General features: G+C 42.5%; 1 protein-coding gene across 1 annotated transcript; it reads right to left on the bottom strand.

Annotated features, from left to right (window-relative positions):
• Positions 1 to 6,300: 6,300 nt before the first annotated feature.
• Positions 6,301 to 18,655, bottom strand: LOC124270853. Its single transcript, XM_046705911.1, has 11 exons — positions 18,350 to 18,655; positions 17,641 to 17,871; positions 16,881 to 17,102; positions 16,162 to 16,317; positions 14,107 to 14,247; positions 12,694 to 12,912; positions 10,176 to 10,403; positions 8,424 to 8,570; positions 7,910 to 8,059; positions 7,469 to 7,610; positions 6,301 to 7,045 (listed from the first exon to the last, which is right to left on the bottom strand). Exons 1-11 carry the CDS (start codon positions 18,393 to 18,395, stop codon positions 6,775 to 6,777), a joined length of 1,953 nt encoding a protein of 650 aa, XP_046561867.1. The 5' UTR covers positions 18,396 to 18,655; the 3' UTR covers positions 6,301 to 6,774.
• Positions 18,656 to 19,234: the final 579 nt, after the last annotated feature.

Here is a 19,234-nt window from a genome sequence, read left to right as displayed (position 1 = left end):
TAAGTGTATGGGACCCGTGAAGATCCGGGTTTGAATTGCTCTTTGTCGCCAGGGACGATCGGGTGGTCAGGCTCGCAGGCTTGGTTGACACATCCCACTTGAGTAGATTGATGCTCATGATGTTGATCACTTGATTGTCTAGCCCAGACTCGATTATATACAGACCGCCGCCATATTGCTGAGTGAGGCGTAAGACAATAAACCAAGCCAAGTGTATGATTCATTGAGTAATCTCTTCCCTGATTAAACCTCATGAGGGTTTCTTTGTCATAAATTCAGAAATAATTTGTCATTCCGAATATTCTTTTTCAATTTGCATGTTATATTAGTTATCGTATGACTATTATTACTAGAAAGCACTACTGAATCTTACAGATGCTGTATAATTCCAGAGTAGTTATCAAACTTGGCTCAGCTTTGGTTGCCGCTACATACTTAAGATACTGAACTTGACATTAACTTGTTCGTGGTGGAATCAATCTAATAGCGACTTCGACGGGCGATATTTGTTTCTTCTAAGCCTGAAAAGCACACCTAATATATGTTACAACTAATAATTATATCAGAATATCCTAGTCCGAGACACTGAACATGTCCAATATACAAGCCCCATTTTATTCTCCCAGCAGTACAACTATAATATAATGACATGAGGGCTGGTTCAGTGTCCGTCGCTTGCTCCTCTGGTTTCTACTCAGCAACGTAACGCACGCAGTTGATATCAGTCATTGAAAGTGTGTTGGAAATTGTGATATTAATCTCTCGTAAAGATGACACACACAGTAATTGTGTTATTTTGTTGCAACAAAATGACAGCAAAATAAGGACTCTGCCACGTGATATGCTACTATCGTAAAAGAGTAAAAAAGACGTTTCCTCAGGAATGGCTGTGACGGGCTTCCGGGTTCCCGTAAAGGTCAACATCCCACAGACACAGTGTGAAGAATCACATCCGGGTTACAGTGTGCTAAGCAGTGTATGTTGAAATCTTCCTATTGTTTCTTAAGTGACAATAATGAAAGCAAACATGTTAGTACACTCAGTTTGTGACGGTCTGATTTCTGTGTCAGTATGAAACATACGATGTGAGTTTAGAATGGTCCTTGTGGTAGGGATTCGAACTCAGATCTTTCCAGTGACGAGAAAACGCATCGCCAAACACACCAAGGTCTACATAATCACATTTAGATGAAAGGACAGCGGGATTCAGCATACCGACTTGCATAACGTGTTGAACGACAATACGTGCATTTAGCCGTTTCCGGTGTTTGAGAAGGGGAGATCACTCTCGTTTGTCACATGGAAGTCCAGCAGTAGTTTTCCCCTAGGCAAAGATACTGAATGTGCCTTCTCTGGTCATTGCTCCTGCAACCTGTCGAGAAGGCTTGTTACTGTGAAGCGATTGCCCGTTAAACGGCTTTGGGTTATCAGTGTTGCGTGGTTTATCTGCAAAGACGACATTACAAGAGCCAATTACAAAACCACTGTGATATAGGTCCCGTGATATACGTATGAAAAGAACTCGTCGACTTGACACTAAGAGCAAGGTATTGGTAATCACGGATATGGTTTAAAAAAACAGAATCCTTTCACACATGCTTTATAGTTCTGATGACACCAGGTGTTTGACCATTGGGACTAACGTTACTCGTACCGAAGGTCGATATTTAAAAGTTCAGAACAAATGCCTATTGTCTTCCTTTGTTTTTATCTTCGTGTTATTTGTATATCTCCCACAAAATTCCATATCCAAATCATGAACACGTTGTATATGTTATTGGTACTGTTACATAAAACGATATTCATTGACTCATTCTGTATTTGCGAAACACTGCATATTTTGGGAAAAAGATCAATCAATGTTTCATCTTTGAGAGTAATGACCTTGGTTTGTCATGTGTACAGTTTCTGAACTGGTCTAGGATGAACACCGTACCTTGTGCAGGAGAAACTGTTAGGGGTTTCTTGTCTCGCCTCCGACGACGACACTGAAGTCTGCCTTTGCAACATACCACGACAATGACAACGACGACAACTACCCCAACAGCAGCAGCCAGCACACTGAGAACAACTACAGCTACACTGGTAAACAGAGAATATACGAACACTATTTTCTCAAATATAATCGAAGGCGAGTTTCTTAATCTCGAAACCGGATACATGTAAACTGTCTCGAATGTAATTATACTGAGGGAAACAAATAAGGGAACACCACTTCATGACAGTGTTCTCTTATATATTGTTAGATCCCACAGCTATTCAATGCTGGTGATGAAAACTGGAAAATATTAAAGAAACACTTGAAGTTTCCGGCGTTCCTTTATTTGTTTTTCTCATTATAGTTTAAAGTTAATACACGGTCTATACTATAAGTCACATGTTCATACTGAATCCTTTATCTCGAAGTCTCTGACGAATAATTCACTTACTGATTTCACAATTAGTTTCCCATTAGTTCAGTAGTAAGTGCCTTGCGTTTATACCAACTTGGACGACAAGATTAAGCCAGACCATACTCTAACATTGCGACTTAAACACATTGGACGAATGTCTGGCTCTGAACCAGACATATATGGATGTTCAACTATCTGTAGCACAGAAAGAGGAAGTGTCCTTCTTGTCCTCTTCTTTTGCTATGACAACAACTACATGAGAGCACAACCTCTGTGTGACTATTACAACACAGTAATTTTGGAAACCCCTTACCAGGGTTACTATGACAACTCCATCAAGTGGCCACACCCGATCTCAGCATGGATGACAGCATTACTTTACCTGCTTTGCCCGTCTGTGTAGCTGCAGCAAGTGTTGTCACAGCAGTCGGACTCGCAGTAGACAGCACTGACGCTGCCGGCGTTGTTGAAGGTGCAGGGCTGACCTGCATCAGTCGGCACTGAGGACACAAGACGCAGTAGTCAGTAATATCTTACACCTAAGTAATCAGCTTCATTTTTGATAGATAGATGATGTTAAAGGCTGATCGGTACTGTCTCTGACTATTGTCTGGTTGTAATGTAGCCGAACCACGTCTCACGCCAAGAACACGGATTGGGGTGATGCCGTTAAAATCCCGGGTTCGATTCCACTCCACAATGCGTGAAGTCCACTTCTGAGACTTTGGTATTGATGACATATAGTGACTGACGGACTAAAGACGTTTTAAATGATACTGTTTTGGTAGAGTGGATACCCTGTTTGATTGGCGTTTTAGAAGTTGATGAGTTGCCCGCCAAGGTTGTGCAGTCGTTCAGTTGCCACTACTGAAAGTGGCCTGTTACGTGCTCTCAAGAACGCATATGGTCCTGACAAATATAAAAACATGGTCTGTGCGAATCTTGCATTCAAACCCGCGATCATTGGTTTCATGGGTGCCTCTACATAATATTCGAGAGTGCACTCACACTGTAAAACAATACAGACGCGTCACTTCATACTTAATAATGGCTACTCTCCGCCCCAGATACTGGCTACCCTCGCTCCAGATAATTGTTATCCTCCGTCCCACATACTGGCTACCCTCCGCCCCACATACTGACGACAACATCCACTGTTACTGGGTACCGCCACCCCAGATACTAGCTACCCTCCACCACAGATACTGGCTACCTTCGTCCTACGTACTGGCTACCCTCCACCCTAGACTGTTACTGGCTACCGCCACCCCACATACTGACGACAACATCCACTGTTACTGGTTACCGCCACCCCAGATACTGGCTACCCTCCATCCCACATATTGGCGACCAGATACTAGCTACCCTCCACCCCAGATACTGGCTACCCTCCGTCCCAGATATTGGCTACCTTCCACCCCATTTAATGGTTACTCTCCGTCCCAGGTACCGGCTACCCTCCATCCTAGATACTGACTACCTTCCACCTACCAACTACTCTCCCCACTAGATACTGGACAGATCGCCCTAGATACTGACTACCCTCCGATCCAATTATTGGTTACCCTCCGTACCAGATACTGGCTACTACCACCCAACATCTACAGCTAGTACATACCTACACTTGGGAGTAAAGTCCAAATGCGGAAAGCCAGAGCACTCAACACTAGCTGCAACATCTCGTGGGTTCAAGCGTATATTTACAGATTTCCTTCGTTTTCACATAACGTTAGAGGTATGTTCCTTAGAGCAAGACCCCATAGTAAATACCGTCCGTGCTAGAACACTGATACGTCATTCATTCAGTGGACCTGTTTACAGCCCTGTCATACCTTACCGCCTTTATACAGAGTTTATGTTTGCCATGAGACGGAATATACACCCGATATGAATAGAAACAAGTTCCTGTACACGTTTTCTCAATGCGTGATAGACTTCATGCGACAAAGACATATTTACCACCTACGTAGTACAGAGAGACAAACGGAAGATTCGGCCTTTCACCAGAATTATTATGGAACATTATGGAACCCGGATCGCAGTGCCCAGCTCTATGAGACGTTTTGGAAATGTGTCTTACTGAAGTGATAGTGTCTTCTTATGTCTGGTACTAAAGAATTGTGAATTGTTTCCTATAATCTCTGGTGTGTGTCTGGGTAAAACCTGTTAAAGCCAATCAGTAACCAATGATTCAATCAGGCAAAAAAATCGAAATTCCAGTTTGACGAAATCATACGGGATGTTCCCACACTTCCATTGTTTTCTTTGATTACCTTTGTGCAGATCGTTGGTGTCTTTGTTCAAATAACATCTGGTAAGTCGCATGAACAACAGCAACAACTTTATACCACATTGCAAAGTTTCCATTGCATTATATCAATTAATAAATATCCTGCACAGCGCCGCATTGGGATGAAGTCACGGTTATAACACTAGGTATGCACCCGTGAAGATCCGGGTTCAGCAACCCATGCTTGTCGTAAGAGGCGACTAACCGGATAAGGTGGTCAGGCTCGCTGACTTGGTTGACACATGTCATCATATCCCAATTGCGTAGATCGATGCTCATGTTGTTGATCACTGGAGTGTCTGGTCCAAACTCCATTACTTACAGACCGCCGACATATAGCTGGAATACTGCTGAGTGCGGCGTAAAATTAAACTCACTCACTAACTCATACCACTCAATCAATTCTTATTTCACCAGTGTTGTATCTACTTCATTGACTTTATTACCGAAGATATGTTTTCAATGAAGACATGCACAAAAGGATAGACTTGAACATGTCCATTTGAATTGACAATGAGTGAGTGTTTCTGCCTGCGCTGATCACCGATACACTGGTACCAGCGTAAGAGATTTCAGTTGAGATTAACCTTGCGTGGTAACATGTCTTCTAGCAAAGCTGATGTAGCGAAACAAAATAGCAACTCCTTGGCTATGGGTAGCAACTGAGAAGCACCCCAAATTAAACCTTCCAGACGATTATAATATACGTTTGGCTTTGTCAATTGCAAGTATATTAAGCTAGCGATATTATATTTAAAATGAACTGTACTGATGCTTAGCCGGCAGTCAAGGATACATGACTGCATGACTAAAACATAAAAACACATCGCAACTGTGGAAGGGTATCTTTGACAAAATATCTTGAAAATTAAATTTGCGTCTTTGGCAAAAATGGTAGGTAGCAAACTACATTGCTTATCCCAGTCTTTACTGAAACAGTATATTTTTACACAAGTCTACACAAACTGTATACTGCTGTATGAAGGAGTGACTGTTAAATCAAATTAAAAATTAAATGTTTTAACAATTCTCGTGCCCTTCATCACATGAGCTAAACAATTGCAGACGTATTATCTCCCTCTGTTGGAATCTTGTCGCTGGTTTGGACCTAGTTATGACAATGATCAAACGCCATGGGCACCTTACTCATGGGTTTCATAAAAAAAATTAATGTGAAAAAAGATCCTCCAATTGATACCAGTACAACTGAGAGATGGTCAATATTCAACATCAATTAACATAATTACATCCCGGCCTGATTTGCATGTACTCTTGGCACAAGTGGTATCCTATAGGACACAGCAAAAAACAACAACTTAATGCTGAATACGTCACGTTGACGTATTTTTTAATTAAGAAACAGAATAAGAGAAAATACAGTAAATGGGCATAAAGAGAGTACATCAACTAAACACAACGGTCTGATTTGTATCCACTGAGAAAGATCTAAACAGTTACTTCACAAGCAACATCGTCCTTGACGACAAAGGTCACTGGCTGTTCAAAATGGAGAGTTTGCCTGCAGGAACATTCCTGTACGCCTGTCCATCTCACCATTAAAACAAGGTTTCATTCATGGCTTGACACAAGTCCAGTCTCAATGCACAGTCTATCTCTGTGTTGAGGCAAGTAAAACACGATATAATATATATAGCAAAACTACTGCATTGAGGAAACCGACAGGAATCTTGCATGGTCATGTTCTCTTTCGAAAGTCAAATATATAAATCTACCCGTGAAGATCCGGTTTAGAATTGATTTTCAGAACTGCTTGTTATAACAGGCGACTAACGGGATCAGTGGTCTATAGAGGTTAACGCTTTAAAACACAACATGCACAGTGTCAGTGCAGCCTCAAATAGGTCAATCAACTGTGGGAGCTATCTGTAGCTGTGACGTAAGGGGTAGCACACCTCTGGGAATGGATGGATATTTCATCGGGAAAACATCTAAGAAAATATTGTCTGCCTCCCCCAAAACATAGACTTAGGCTCGTAGTTTATAGATTTAAAGAATATATACATTTTGTTGATATAACTGAAGAGATATACAAACCCTTACAGCACAGATGTACAGCTAATTCATAACACCCTAGGCGTTCTCATATACTTTCGTGTCAAGAATATCGTAGTTTTGGTTGTCAAACTTGGTTCCATCGAGACCAGCATAGTCACCTCCACACACTCTGTCGGTGTCTGTATGAGCCGAACCGGCGGGGATGTTTGATGCAGCAGCGACGACGTTGTAATAGACATCAGTGCCCAGGTGTTCACCCTTGTTCTTTCCTTGTAGGTCTCTCGGCTGAAGGTGAGAGGCACCTTTGACTTGCTTCGCGTAGTTAAACTTCTTCAACATTGGCAGCCTGCGAACAACAACTTTCACCTGAGTTCCCTCAGAAGCATGCTGAAAGCGCTAACACTGGGATCATCCCGGTCAATGGAGCAGTCTATAATCGAATTTCGTTGTTTTCTGGTGAATACGAAACAACAGCCTGTGCGGCGCTAGAAGGTAAACAGCCATAATACCATCTCATTCTACCGGGTATCCATTCACTGCTGGATTATCACAGGCCTACTGAGACAATGTCACAAGCTCGCTACCGGACACGGTCATAGATATATCTACTCACCAGCTGAGTTGACTGATATGCTCAGGACCATGTGACGTCCATGTTAATAACCAAAAGCTGCCCAAATCATGTACCTAAAGTACATGTAAATATAAATCTCAATCCATATTTGGTTCACGGACATCCTTCTGTTACAAGACTCACACAAGTACTCACCTCCCCTGTCTCAGTAGGCACAGGTACACTGCCCCAGTTACAGCCAGTGTTACCAACACTCCGGCCACAGCACCAACGAGAGCATATATTCCTGGAGACAGCACGGGGTCTGCCTGCTTGTCATCACCAGTGGATCCATACTCTAGAAACATAATGCAACGGTGTAAGATGTAACAGAATACGTCCCCTTACAGCACAACACATGGTTTTATTGTTATTTTCTCAATTGCACTTTCCAGAGACAATGTCCTCCACATTTCATTCCAACAGCAACCAGTTTAACACTTTAATACTTTCGAATTTAGAAAAGAATCAATGCACGTGGTAGGCTCTTGTTGCTGTGATTTAGTGTGGAGTGCTCCTTGAGTGTTCCCATGATCATAGGTTCGAAGCTATTTGGAAATAATACATGCCAAACTCCCTAATAATGATGTGAATTACTTGTAGAGCAGTTTGTTCCTGTCCATCCCTCCCGACATCCACCAGACAGACACTCTCCACTGATGGGATCACATGTAGACGAGGATGTCTTGCAATGTCTTGAAGCGCAGTCTCCGACACAGTCGTGGCCGTACGTTCCTGAGTCGCACACTGAAACACACACACATATCTTGTTTGTGAACACAACCGTAAAATATTCGTTGCTATAAGCTAGTTATAACGATTGACCATACTTGCAGCTAAACATCAATACAAACAAACTGCAGTGTACAAAAGTACATTTGAATACTGCACCCTATTAACAGTTTATTATAAATTCATGGCTCCAAGATAGAAACGATTGTTTATCGACCTGCAAGTTCAGTTAAACAAGCAAACTAGAGATTGAAAGCATGAGCACCCGTTCCCCACACATAGTCAGCCAGGTATATTTTAAATCGGTTGACGTGAGGACTAGGAAGCCCTTGGGGTTCTGACTCCATCAACTACTGTTATATAGAGGTGTGTACATCACCCTTGGAACAGTCTGGTCCCGTCCAACCATCACTGCAGCCACCGCGGCACGCTCCAGTCACTCGTTCACATGATGATGAGGATCTATTACAATGCCTGTCGCTGCAGTCTCTGGCACAGTTGGGCCCATACTTCCCAGCTGTGCACACTACAACCAATACAAGGAATCCGGTTATTCTGGTTATTCCGAAGTATACTCACTTACGCAAAATTGTGAATAAAAGGAGATTTTGACTTCAGGTGTTTCTGAGACTTGTGGGCACTTCTGAAGGAAACACCATCATGTACGAATATACACTGAACCACAAAAGAAACGTCACACCGATAGAGGTTTCTTAAAGCACACTCTTTGAATTCACTCCAATTATCAAAACGGAGGATTGACTTCAAACTTCACCTTATAAGAACAAAATACTGCATTTGGTTTTGAAAGGTTGCGTTTCTTTCGCGGCTCAGAATTCTCAGTATATTAGACTATGCATTTGTTGTCACTGAAATACTACATCATGCCATTTAGTAACTAGTTGGCCATTTCTGCTTCTGCCGTATACGTGGTGGTGAAAGAGGTGTACATTATTGTAGATTTTGATATGTCTGATGTGACATGGGTAAGCTATAGCTAGTGTTGTTTGTTGATGTAATGTAAATGGTACTTTAGATACAATATACAAGCATCTGAAGGATATAGCTGTTTATCATCTTATGGGGGGTGTTATGGGTGCAATAAAGCAATCTGATAAGCTTGGTATCCAAATCTGATAACTATGCAAATTACGTCAATCCACAAATTTAACAAAACTCCATACACGCCATGCGAATCCTAAAACGTTTTTAACATTTCATTGATGACGTCGTCGCGAGTTTACATTGTTTGTAAACAAACATGGCTGCCCCCATTCTCAAAATTGGTCATTCTGTAAGAATTGATGACAGAGGTTCTGGAGTCGTTACTGCAGTAATTGACTTTGGAAAACATGAAACGGAGTACTTCGTTCAAATTGAAGGTACGGATTATGAGGCACAACTCTAAGCGGTCGTTGAAGTAAGGTACGAACAAAAGATTTCGATCTATCGATCACAATACAGACGACGAATCGATTCCGTCAAGTATCAGAAACTGATATTGATGAGGTGATTACCCACAATGAAAATAGAAACGCTCCCAAGAAAACTCTGCCCGATTTTGTTGTTCTTTTTAGACAGAAAGATCTTATTTTAAGCTTGAGTTTTGTTTGCACTGTATTAGCGACTAGTCACAACCATATGCCGCCGTCATGAACGACCTTCACCTTGGGGTACCGCTAAGTATTCTTACGCGAATGCTCGATTCTCTTCACATAAATTCACGTACGATTTGCTTCTTCTTTTTTAAGAGTAATTTTAAGAATGACGATATATAATAAAGAGATTATTAACCTCGTGTGTTTCCGTATCATAGATATCATATATTATGAATAAAAATTATGTATTATGCTAGCCAAAGGCTCACATAAAACAATTTTTATTCCTAATATACATATGATATTAATGATACGGAAACACACGAGGTTAATAATAATAATTATATATATATAGTACATGTTGGAGAAGATCCGTGTCGTGTGATTATTTCAGCAATTTCTTATATATGTACTACTGTACGCTCGGTATTCTCATCACTTTCTTTATATATATATATATATATATATATATATATATATATATATTTATATGTATATATCATACTTGAATGATGCACAGAAACAACACTTACCTAAGACTTTCACTTCGGCAAAATCTAAAATGGGACCCCCTTTATCGTTTCCAGTTTGAGTGTAGACCGTCAGGTAGCGCCATGTACCCGAGCAGGTCACGCCCAGTGATGCCGGGATATCCGTGCCGTCGGGTCGCCCTTTGACCTCATGACACAGCGTCCCCTGAGTGGGGTCTGTTAAAGGTTCCGGGTGAGTGAACAGTTCCAGCCCATTTCGCCTTGCTATGTCTGCAGAGACTTAATCTTTTACTTGGAATCAACAACAGTGTTCAAGTTATGCCATGAAGATAATCAATAGATTGAATACTATTGGTATGATCGGTTGGTTGGTTTGTTCTTTAACGCCGCACTCAGCAATATCCCACCTATATAAATAGCTATAATAATCCATATACTGGCTACCTCAATCCTAGATACTGGCTACCCTCTATTCTAAATACTGGCTTCCCTCTATCCTAAATACTGGCTACCATCTATCCTAGATACTGGCTACCCTCTATCCTAGATACTGGCTATCCTCTATCCTAGACACTGGCTACCCTCTACCCTAAATACTGGCTACCCTCTACCCTAGATACTGGCTACCCTCTACCTTAGATACTGGCAACCCTCTATCCAAGATACTGGCTATCCTCAATCCTAGATACCGGCTACACTCTATCCTAGATACTGGCTACCCTCAATCTTAGATACTGGCTACCCTCTATCCTAGATACTGGCTACCTACCCTACATGTAGGAATACTGGCTACCCTCTACCCTAGATACTGTACCCTCGGTCCAGATTCTGGTTACCCTCTACCCTAGATACTGGTTGCCCTCTACCCTAGATACTAGTTGCCCTCTACTCTACATGTAGATACTGGCTACCCTCTACTCTAGATTCTGGGTACCCTTTACCCTACATGTAGAAACTGGTTACCCTCTATCCTAGATCCTGGCTATCCTCTATCCTAGATATTGGTTACCCTCTACTCCAGATACTGGTTGCCTCTACCCTAGATACTGGGTACCCTCTACTCTATATGTACATACTGCTTACCCTCCGTCCAGATACTGGCTACCCTCTCCCCAGATACTGGCTATCCTTGCTCTAGATTAATATGATGTTTTGGTTGAGTCACATCCGGGATTCGAGCCGACTCTACATGAATGGCATTGTGCATTCATGCTCCACGGGTGCGGTACGAGTTTATCCTTGTCAGTGGAGTACACTATGTAAGTGATCTGACTACCACTTGTCAGCCTTCCATGTTACTGGAAGCCTCGGTGTTGAAGTACACTACGTAAGTGATCTGACTACTAATTCTGTCAGCCTTCCATGTTACTGGAAGCCTCGGTGGTTAAGTACACTACGTAAGTGATCTGACTACCACTTGTCAGCCTTCCATGTTACTGGAAGCCTCGGTGGTGAAGTACACTACGTAAGTGATCTGACTACCACTTGTCAGCCTTCCATGTTACTGGAAGCCTCGGTGTTGAAGTACACTACGTAAGTGATCTGACTACCACTTGTCAGCCTTCCATGTTACTGGAAGCCTCGGTGTTGAAGTACACTACGTAAGTGATCTGACTGGTTACCACTAGCCTTCCATGTTCCATGTTACTGGAAGCCTTCGGAAGCCTCGGTGGTTAAGTACACTATGTAAGTGATCTGACTACCACTTGTCAGCCTTCCATGTTACTGGAAGCCTCGGTGTTGAAGTACACTACGTAAGTGATCTGACTACCACTTGTCAGCCTTCCATGTTACTGGAAGCCTCGGTGGTTAAGTACACTACGTAAGTGATCTGACTACCACTTGTCAGCCTTCCATGTTACTGGAAGCCTCGGTGGTTAAGTACACTACGTAAGTGATCTGACTACCACTTGTCAGCCTTCCATGTTACTGGAAGCCTCGGTGGTTAAGTACACTACGTAAGTGATCTGACTACCACTTGTCAGCCTTCCATGTTACTGGAAGCCTCGTTGGTTAAGTACACTACGTAAGTGATCTGACTACCACTTGTCAGCCTTCCATGTTACTGGAAGCCTCGGTGGTTAAGTACACTATGTAAGTGATCTGACTACCACTTGTCAGCCTTCCTTGTTACTGGAAGCCTCGGTGGTTAAGTGGGCCAGATCGCTGACTTTGTGTGCTGGCGACTTGGTTCCTGGCTCAAACCACCAGTTACGTAACCAGGGCCTGAATGCACGACCGGATAATCTTTGAAATTTCAAAGGACAGACGCAGCATCACAAACTTTAGTTTGGCATTTCTTTCCAGCCTAGACGTGACATAGTCACCATATGTTCAAGAGATCAAACAAATTCCATACAAAAGGGCTCAAACATCATCTAAATATCGAACAGTGGCAAAACTAGAACCACCAGGGCCTATATTTTCGAAGCTCCCTCAGCGTTAAGATAGTCGTAAGTGCCATACATTAGCATTGACTTACGACTATCTCAGCGCTATGAGAGCTTCGAAAATCTGGGCCCAGGACTTCAAAGTGAGTTTAAACCAAGCGTATACTTACAGTCTGTCCTGAAGTAAAGGACGACCAGGGCGGACTCGACTTGAGTCTGGAGATCAACCTTCCACCAGGCCGATGTCTGGTTTAGCTGTGTGTGCATCAGAACACCTGCTCTGTAAGCTCCCGTAGTGTCACCATCAACAGCAAGCCTTCCCGTGGAGGTATTGACGAGGAGTGAGCTTATCTCGGTGGGTTTGTTGAGCGCCATGTTCAGCCAGAAATCTGCGGATTTACCGCTTACATCACCAATCAAGAACAATCAACATATCTCTCTCTATATATATACCCCTCTTACATCCACCACTGCAGGTACCACGACTTACTGAGTGTACAGACAGGAGCAAGTATTGAGTTACCTTGTGTACAGTTGTCCAGTTGCCACACAGCTTGGCATCCACCACTGCAGGTACCACGACTTACTGAGTGTACAGACAGGAGCAAGTATTGAGTTACCTTGTGTACAGTTGTCCAGTTGCCACACAGCTTGACATCCACCACTGAAGGTACCACGACTTACTGAGTGTACAGACAGGAGCAAGTATTGAGTTACCTTGTGTACAGTTGTCCACACAGCTTGGCATCCACCACTGAAGGTACCACGACTTACTGAGTGTACAGACAGGAGCAAGTATTGAGTTACCTTGTGTACAGTTGTCCAGCTGCCACACAGCTTGACATCCGTCAGTGCAGGTACCACGACTTACTGAGTGTACAGACAGGAGCAAGTATTGAGTTACCTTGTGTACAGTTGTCCAGTTGCCACACAGCTTGGCATCCACCACTGCAGGTACCACGACTTACTGAGTGTACAGACAGGAGCAAGTATTGAGTTACCTTGTGTACAGTTGTCCAGTTGCCACACAGCTTGGCATCCACCACTGCAGGTACCACGACTTACTGAGTGCACAGACAGGAGCAAGTATTGAGTTACCTTGTGTACAGTTGTCCAGCTGCCATCCAGCTTGACATCCGTCAGTGCAGGTACCACGACTTACTGAGTGTACAGACAGGAGCAAGTATTGAGTTACCTTGTGTACAGTTGTCCAGTTGCCACACAGCTTGGCATCCACCACTGAAGGTACCACGACTTACTGAGTGTACAGACAGGAGCAAGTATTGAGTTACCTTGTGTACAGTTGTCCAGTTGCCACACAGCTTGACATCCGTCAGTGCAGGTACCACGACTTACTGAGTGTACAGACAGGAGCAAGTATTGAGTTACCTTGTGTACAGTTGTCCAGTTGCCACACAGCTTGGCATCCACCACTGCAGGTACCACGACTTACTGAGTGTACAGACAGGAGCAAGTATTGAGTTACCTTGTGTACAGTTGTCCAGCTGCCATCCAGCTTGACATCCGTCAGTGCAGGTACCACGACTTACTGAGTGTACAGACAGGAGCAAGTATTGAGTTACCTTGTGTACAGTTGTCCAGCTGCCATCCAGCTTGACATCCGTCAGTGCAGGTACCGTTTGGTGGACAGTTGGAAATCCCTTTGCAGTATCGGTCAGCACATCGCAGAGAACAATTCTGTCCGAACATGTCACTTGTACATTCTGAAACCAGTCCATAAAAGACATTCGTGACTGATCTGGGAAAAAAGTATTTTTTGACGTTTGACCAATACTTGGATATTGGTTGCTGCCCAATGCAAACATGATATCATAACGTATCTTATCTTGCATATAACTTACCAAACAGATCTCTGCTCGAACACTCTATCCAGAGACTTAATGTAGTTTACCCTGATTAAAGCCTGCCAACCTATCATGATCATGCTCGTGAGGTAAGTCAGGTGAAATTCAACTATCTTCACCAAAACTGTGTGAAGAAGCCCCGTCTAACACAAACTGAACATAATGCATACCGACCCGTGTCTACAAAGTGAGTGACCTCATGTACAACACACTATTCCATAGAGGCTATTATATGAGTGCCCATGTCATACTATGTTTACGACACGAGTGCCTAAATGTTGGTATTTTCCCAAATCTACTTTTATACATAGGCTGGCTACCCTCCGTCGCCGCATGTAGAACGAAGAACGAAACATCAGAGAAGAAATGTGACGTCATATCATTGTTCATGACGTCACGTCACCTTGACAAAGTGATATTTTGCCCTTGGGCATCGTATGAGAAATATGAACCCCGATATTTTCTCCCTCGTTGGTAATATATATATAAAGATAGATTATTCCACGAGGAAGTGTGTCATATGACAGACTTGCTCGAGTGTAATAATTTCTTTATTATCCATTTTATTCATGTACGTTTCTGCAGTACAACACGGTGAGCAAGTGTAACTGTCCTATTCATTGACGTCACGTTCAATTGTTAATGACGCCACAGACGACTAGGCATGTTATATAGATGACACTGGTTATGTTTCACTATGTATTACTCACCCGTTAAGATATCACGGTTTAATAATTTTATAATATAAGTTGTAAGCTTCTCTTAACACGGTAATACGGTCTGATGTACGCCTCTCTGTAGCGGTGTCACCCGAGCCGGTAGGCGACTGTATTACCCGAAGAATTACCATGTTAAATGTACAAAACATCATTTTATTTTATACTAAAGATCGCGACCGACCTTATGACGCTCTCGACTGGATTTTAGAATCAGTGAAACATATTCTGACAAGCTTAAAACTGCTATAAAAATGGTTAATTATGTTGAAGTTGAGTGTGCAAACCTCTCAATGTATAAAGTAGCTTAAATAGCATTGAAAGTCGATAAAATAAATCTGTACAAAGTGAACACAAAAACAGCTGATCGAACGCTTATCGAACTCCGGACACTGCATGAGTCATATTATGACGTCATACGATTGTTAGCGATACAGTCCTCGGTGGAGTGTTTGGCGGTTACTGTGGCAGCGGGTAATATTTTTTCCAGTTGTCACCCTCCTGGGAGGGGGTGACACTGAAACTTTATAAAGCGTCATTGACCAATGAAATTAAAGTATTTTAATGAAGGTAAGATAATATTTTTACACATTGTGTAATAACATCGCGTGATGTCGCATGTATGACGTCAAAGTAGTTTACAGTTATGACGGCACAATGCTAATACCTCTGGCAGAATAGTATTATACCTTGCTTGACTCGCGGAAAGCTGAGAGTCATCACACTCGTTGAATTCTTAGGTAAGAAGTATAGTACTTTGCTCGATATTACTTAGCTAATGTTGGGTGAGTAATAAAATTTACTCTTTCGCTCGTCAGATTCCAAACCATTCACTCGTTCATAAATTTGATATTACACGGGACATCGTTCAGTATTTTCTAAATGTGTAGCAAGTGGTTGCATGTAAGCAATAGTTCCACGACCAAACAAACCAGTGCTGGATAATATGAGCAACAACTCACCAAAAAAGGGAAAGACCACTCGCACTCACCCAAATCACCGACCCTGACCAACCAATCCACTTGAGTCACCAGTACATAATGCATTTACACTGTACCTTGTGAACAGTCTGGGTCCATCCAGCCCTCCTGGCACCCCCCAGCACACTGGCCTGTTAGGGGGTGACACTGGAGCGAAGACGTCACACAGGGTCGAGAGCTGCATGAATTGTTGCAGTCGATACCATATGTTCCGTTGTTGCATTCATGATTCACTGGACAAACAAACAAACAACGCGACATAAAAACAAGCTTGGGTCTTGTACATGACACTAATTCAAGTTGGATTGAAACTGGCTTCGTGAGCCAAAATGGTAACAATAAAAATGGATTACACTTTCGCAGTAAAGTACAGATTCTTGTAAATGTTTGGGTTGAGTTCCATTTGGGAAAGGCACCGAACCCCCAGCGTAAAAAGTCTGCCAACAACCGCGGATTTCACAAAAACATAGTCTGACAACTGGTAGTGTAAATCACCTCTCTGTTCCCCTCGGTCATCATTCGAGGAAAGCGAAGGGCGGTGGGGTAGTCTAATGGTTAATGCGTTCGCTCGTCACGCAAAAGACACGGGTTCCATTCCCCACATGGGCACAATGTATGAAGCCCATTTATGGTGTAACCCGACGTGATATTAATGGAATGTTGCTAAAAGCAGTGTAAAAGTAAACTCACTCACTACTGGACAGCGACCTCAATTATCATCAACACAGTTAATACCTATAAACACGTGAAATACACGTGCTTACATTGTGATTATGTGTAAGAATACAATGCTTACGCCATACTTCAACTTCAGCGAAGTCCAAAATAGGTCCTTGAGCGTCATTACTAGTGTTCGTGTAGACCGTCAGGTAGCGCCACTTTCCCGGACACGTGGTATTCAGGACATCCGAGATGCCTGTGCCGTCATCATGGACTGTGTGACACAAGGATCCTTCCCAGGGAGTAGATAATGGTACTGAAGCTGTGAAGACTTGTACACCATTGCGACGAAGAGTAACTGAGTAACAATTCACATAAAGAAATGTTAAAATTAGTGAGTAAGTGAGTTTTGTTTTACGCCGCACTCAGCAATATTCCAGCTATATGGCGGCGATCTGTAAATAATCGAGTCTAGACCAGGCAATCCAGTGATCAACAGCATGGGCATCGTTCTTGCAATTGGGAACCGATGACCTGTGTCAACTACGTCAGCGAACCTGATCACCCGATCCCGTTAGTCGTCTCTTACGACAAGCATGGGTTACTGAAGGCTCATTCTAACTCTTTCTCTCCTAGTATTTCATATTTGAATTGTAATACGATATATCCATGCAGTGCGGTAATGTCTATGCATCAGAGGGCGGTGGTGTAGCCTAGTGGTTGAAGTGTTCGCTCGTCACGTCGAAGACCAGGTTCGATTTCCTACATGGGTACAATGAGTGAAGTCCATTGGTGGTGTCCCCCGCTGTGATATTACTGGAATATTGCTGAAAGCGGCGTAAAACATGCTCACTCACTCACTCACCCACACACTGAGGACATTTAATCATACTTACAATCAGTTCTGAAGTATATCATGACAAGAGGTGACTCTATTTGTGTCTGGAGATCAACGCGCCACCACGCCGAAGCTTCATTTTCTTTTGTGTGCATCAAGGAACCTTTGTCATATACAGAGTTGGTGTTTCCATCAACTGCGTTACTGGCTGGGGTTTTGTCGGAATAAACAGAGCTCATCGTTGCCGGTTTCTTCCATGCAATATTCACAGAGAGAGCCTTTGATGAATCTCCAAAACACAAACAAATACACAGTGTTAGATTTTTTTACAAAAGGATACTGCCTGGCAGATACTCCTCCTGTGCAGATAACCCGTTTCTGACCTAAACCTCCCGTTCACCCCATACCGACCATACACTGTAACAACAGGCCAAAAATGATTTGCATTGTAATGTCAACAATATGTTTGCTTGTTGGAATACCATGACATGTCAACCACTACCATCCGATCCCGTTAGTCGCCTCTTACGACAAACATGGGTTGCTGAAGATCAATTCTAACCCGGATCTTCACGGGTACATACCTAGTGTTATAACCGTGACTTCATCCCAATGCGGCGCTGTGCAGGATATTTATTCATTGATATAATGCCGGAGAGAGCTTTCTAAGTTGGATAACTTGTGCCCAATCCTTTTCTTTGCTGCATAAAATATGTTTAAAACAAACTTAAAACAATAAAGTTGTTGCTGTTGTTCATGCGACTTACCAGATGTTAGATGGACAAAGACACCAACGATCAGCACAAAGTACATCTCCGTCCTCTCCCTCAACTCTACAAAGTAAAACAAGGATGTATAGAGAGAACACTATATTTCACATACTATTTCTGGTCAGAGAATCATTAATCCTGGAGAATCGAGTTTCCTCAACCCATCTGAATATCCAGCCAATACAATATGGATTTCTGAAGAAACTCCACAATGTTACGAAATGACATGCTTTTCTGAGGTATCTGACCAAATGATGGCTGTGGTTAGAAATATGAAATTAAATGCAAAAAGTATCAGTTAAAAACAAATGTAACGGGAAATAAGTTACAGATCCTGTTTCGCAACATTGGATGTATTTATATCATTTCTATTCATTGGATGTGATAAAGTGCTCCTATTGTTGTTTGTACAAACAAGGTCACGGTTGTCCAATCAGAATGAACAGAACGACTCCACATGGCATTACTTACGTGTCACCACAGAAAAATTCCCTACCTGTACCTTTCCCCGTGGTTAAATAACAGAGATGTTGTCGTAGGATGAATTTCACATATTAGGAATACAAATGGAATTATTTGCTTATCGTGTACTTTGTTTGAAAGGTTTTAGACACATTGCTATTCACGATGGTAACTTAAGCATCGCGTAGGAACATACACTGTGTAAACCGCCCCATTATTTCTAAAGTGTCACGTGATCTTTGTTTCCATAACAACTCACACACGCATAACGGATACTGTTTGTCATCGTCATAGGAAGGAAAAACACCACAACCCCATTGTTCAACAGCTTCAGGAAAATGCGGACTGACAAAGAGTATACGGACTTGATCAAAGGATTAAACTTCGATTCAACACTGTTATCGTGCGGCGTATTTTTCA

The sequence above is a fragment of the Haliotis rubra genome, unplaced genomic scaffold (genome assembly GCF_003918875.1).
Source record: "Haliotis rubra isolate DU_JTF1 unplaced genomic scaffold, ASM391887v1 Scf1551, whole genome shotgun sequence".
NCBI classification, from domain to species: Eukaryota; Metazoa; Mollusca; class Gastropoda; order Lepetellida; family Haliotidae; genus Haliotis; species Haliotis rubra.
Note: the sequence above shows the minus strand (reverse complement) of the source record. Positions and strands in the feature narration are given on the sequence as shown.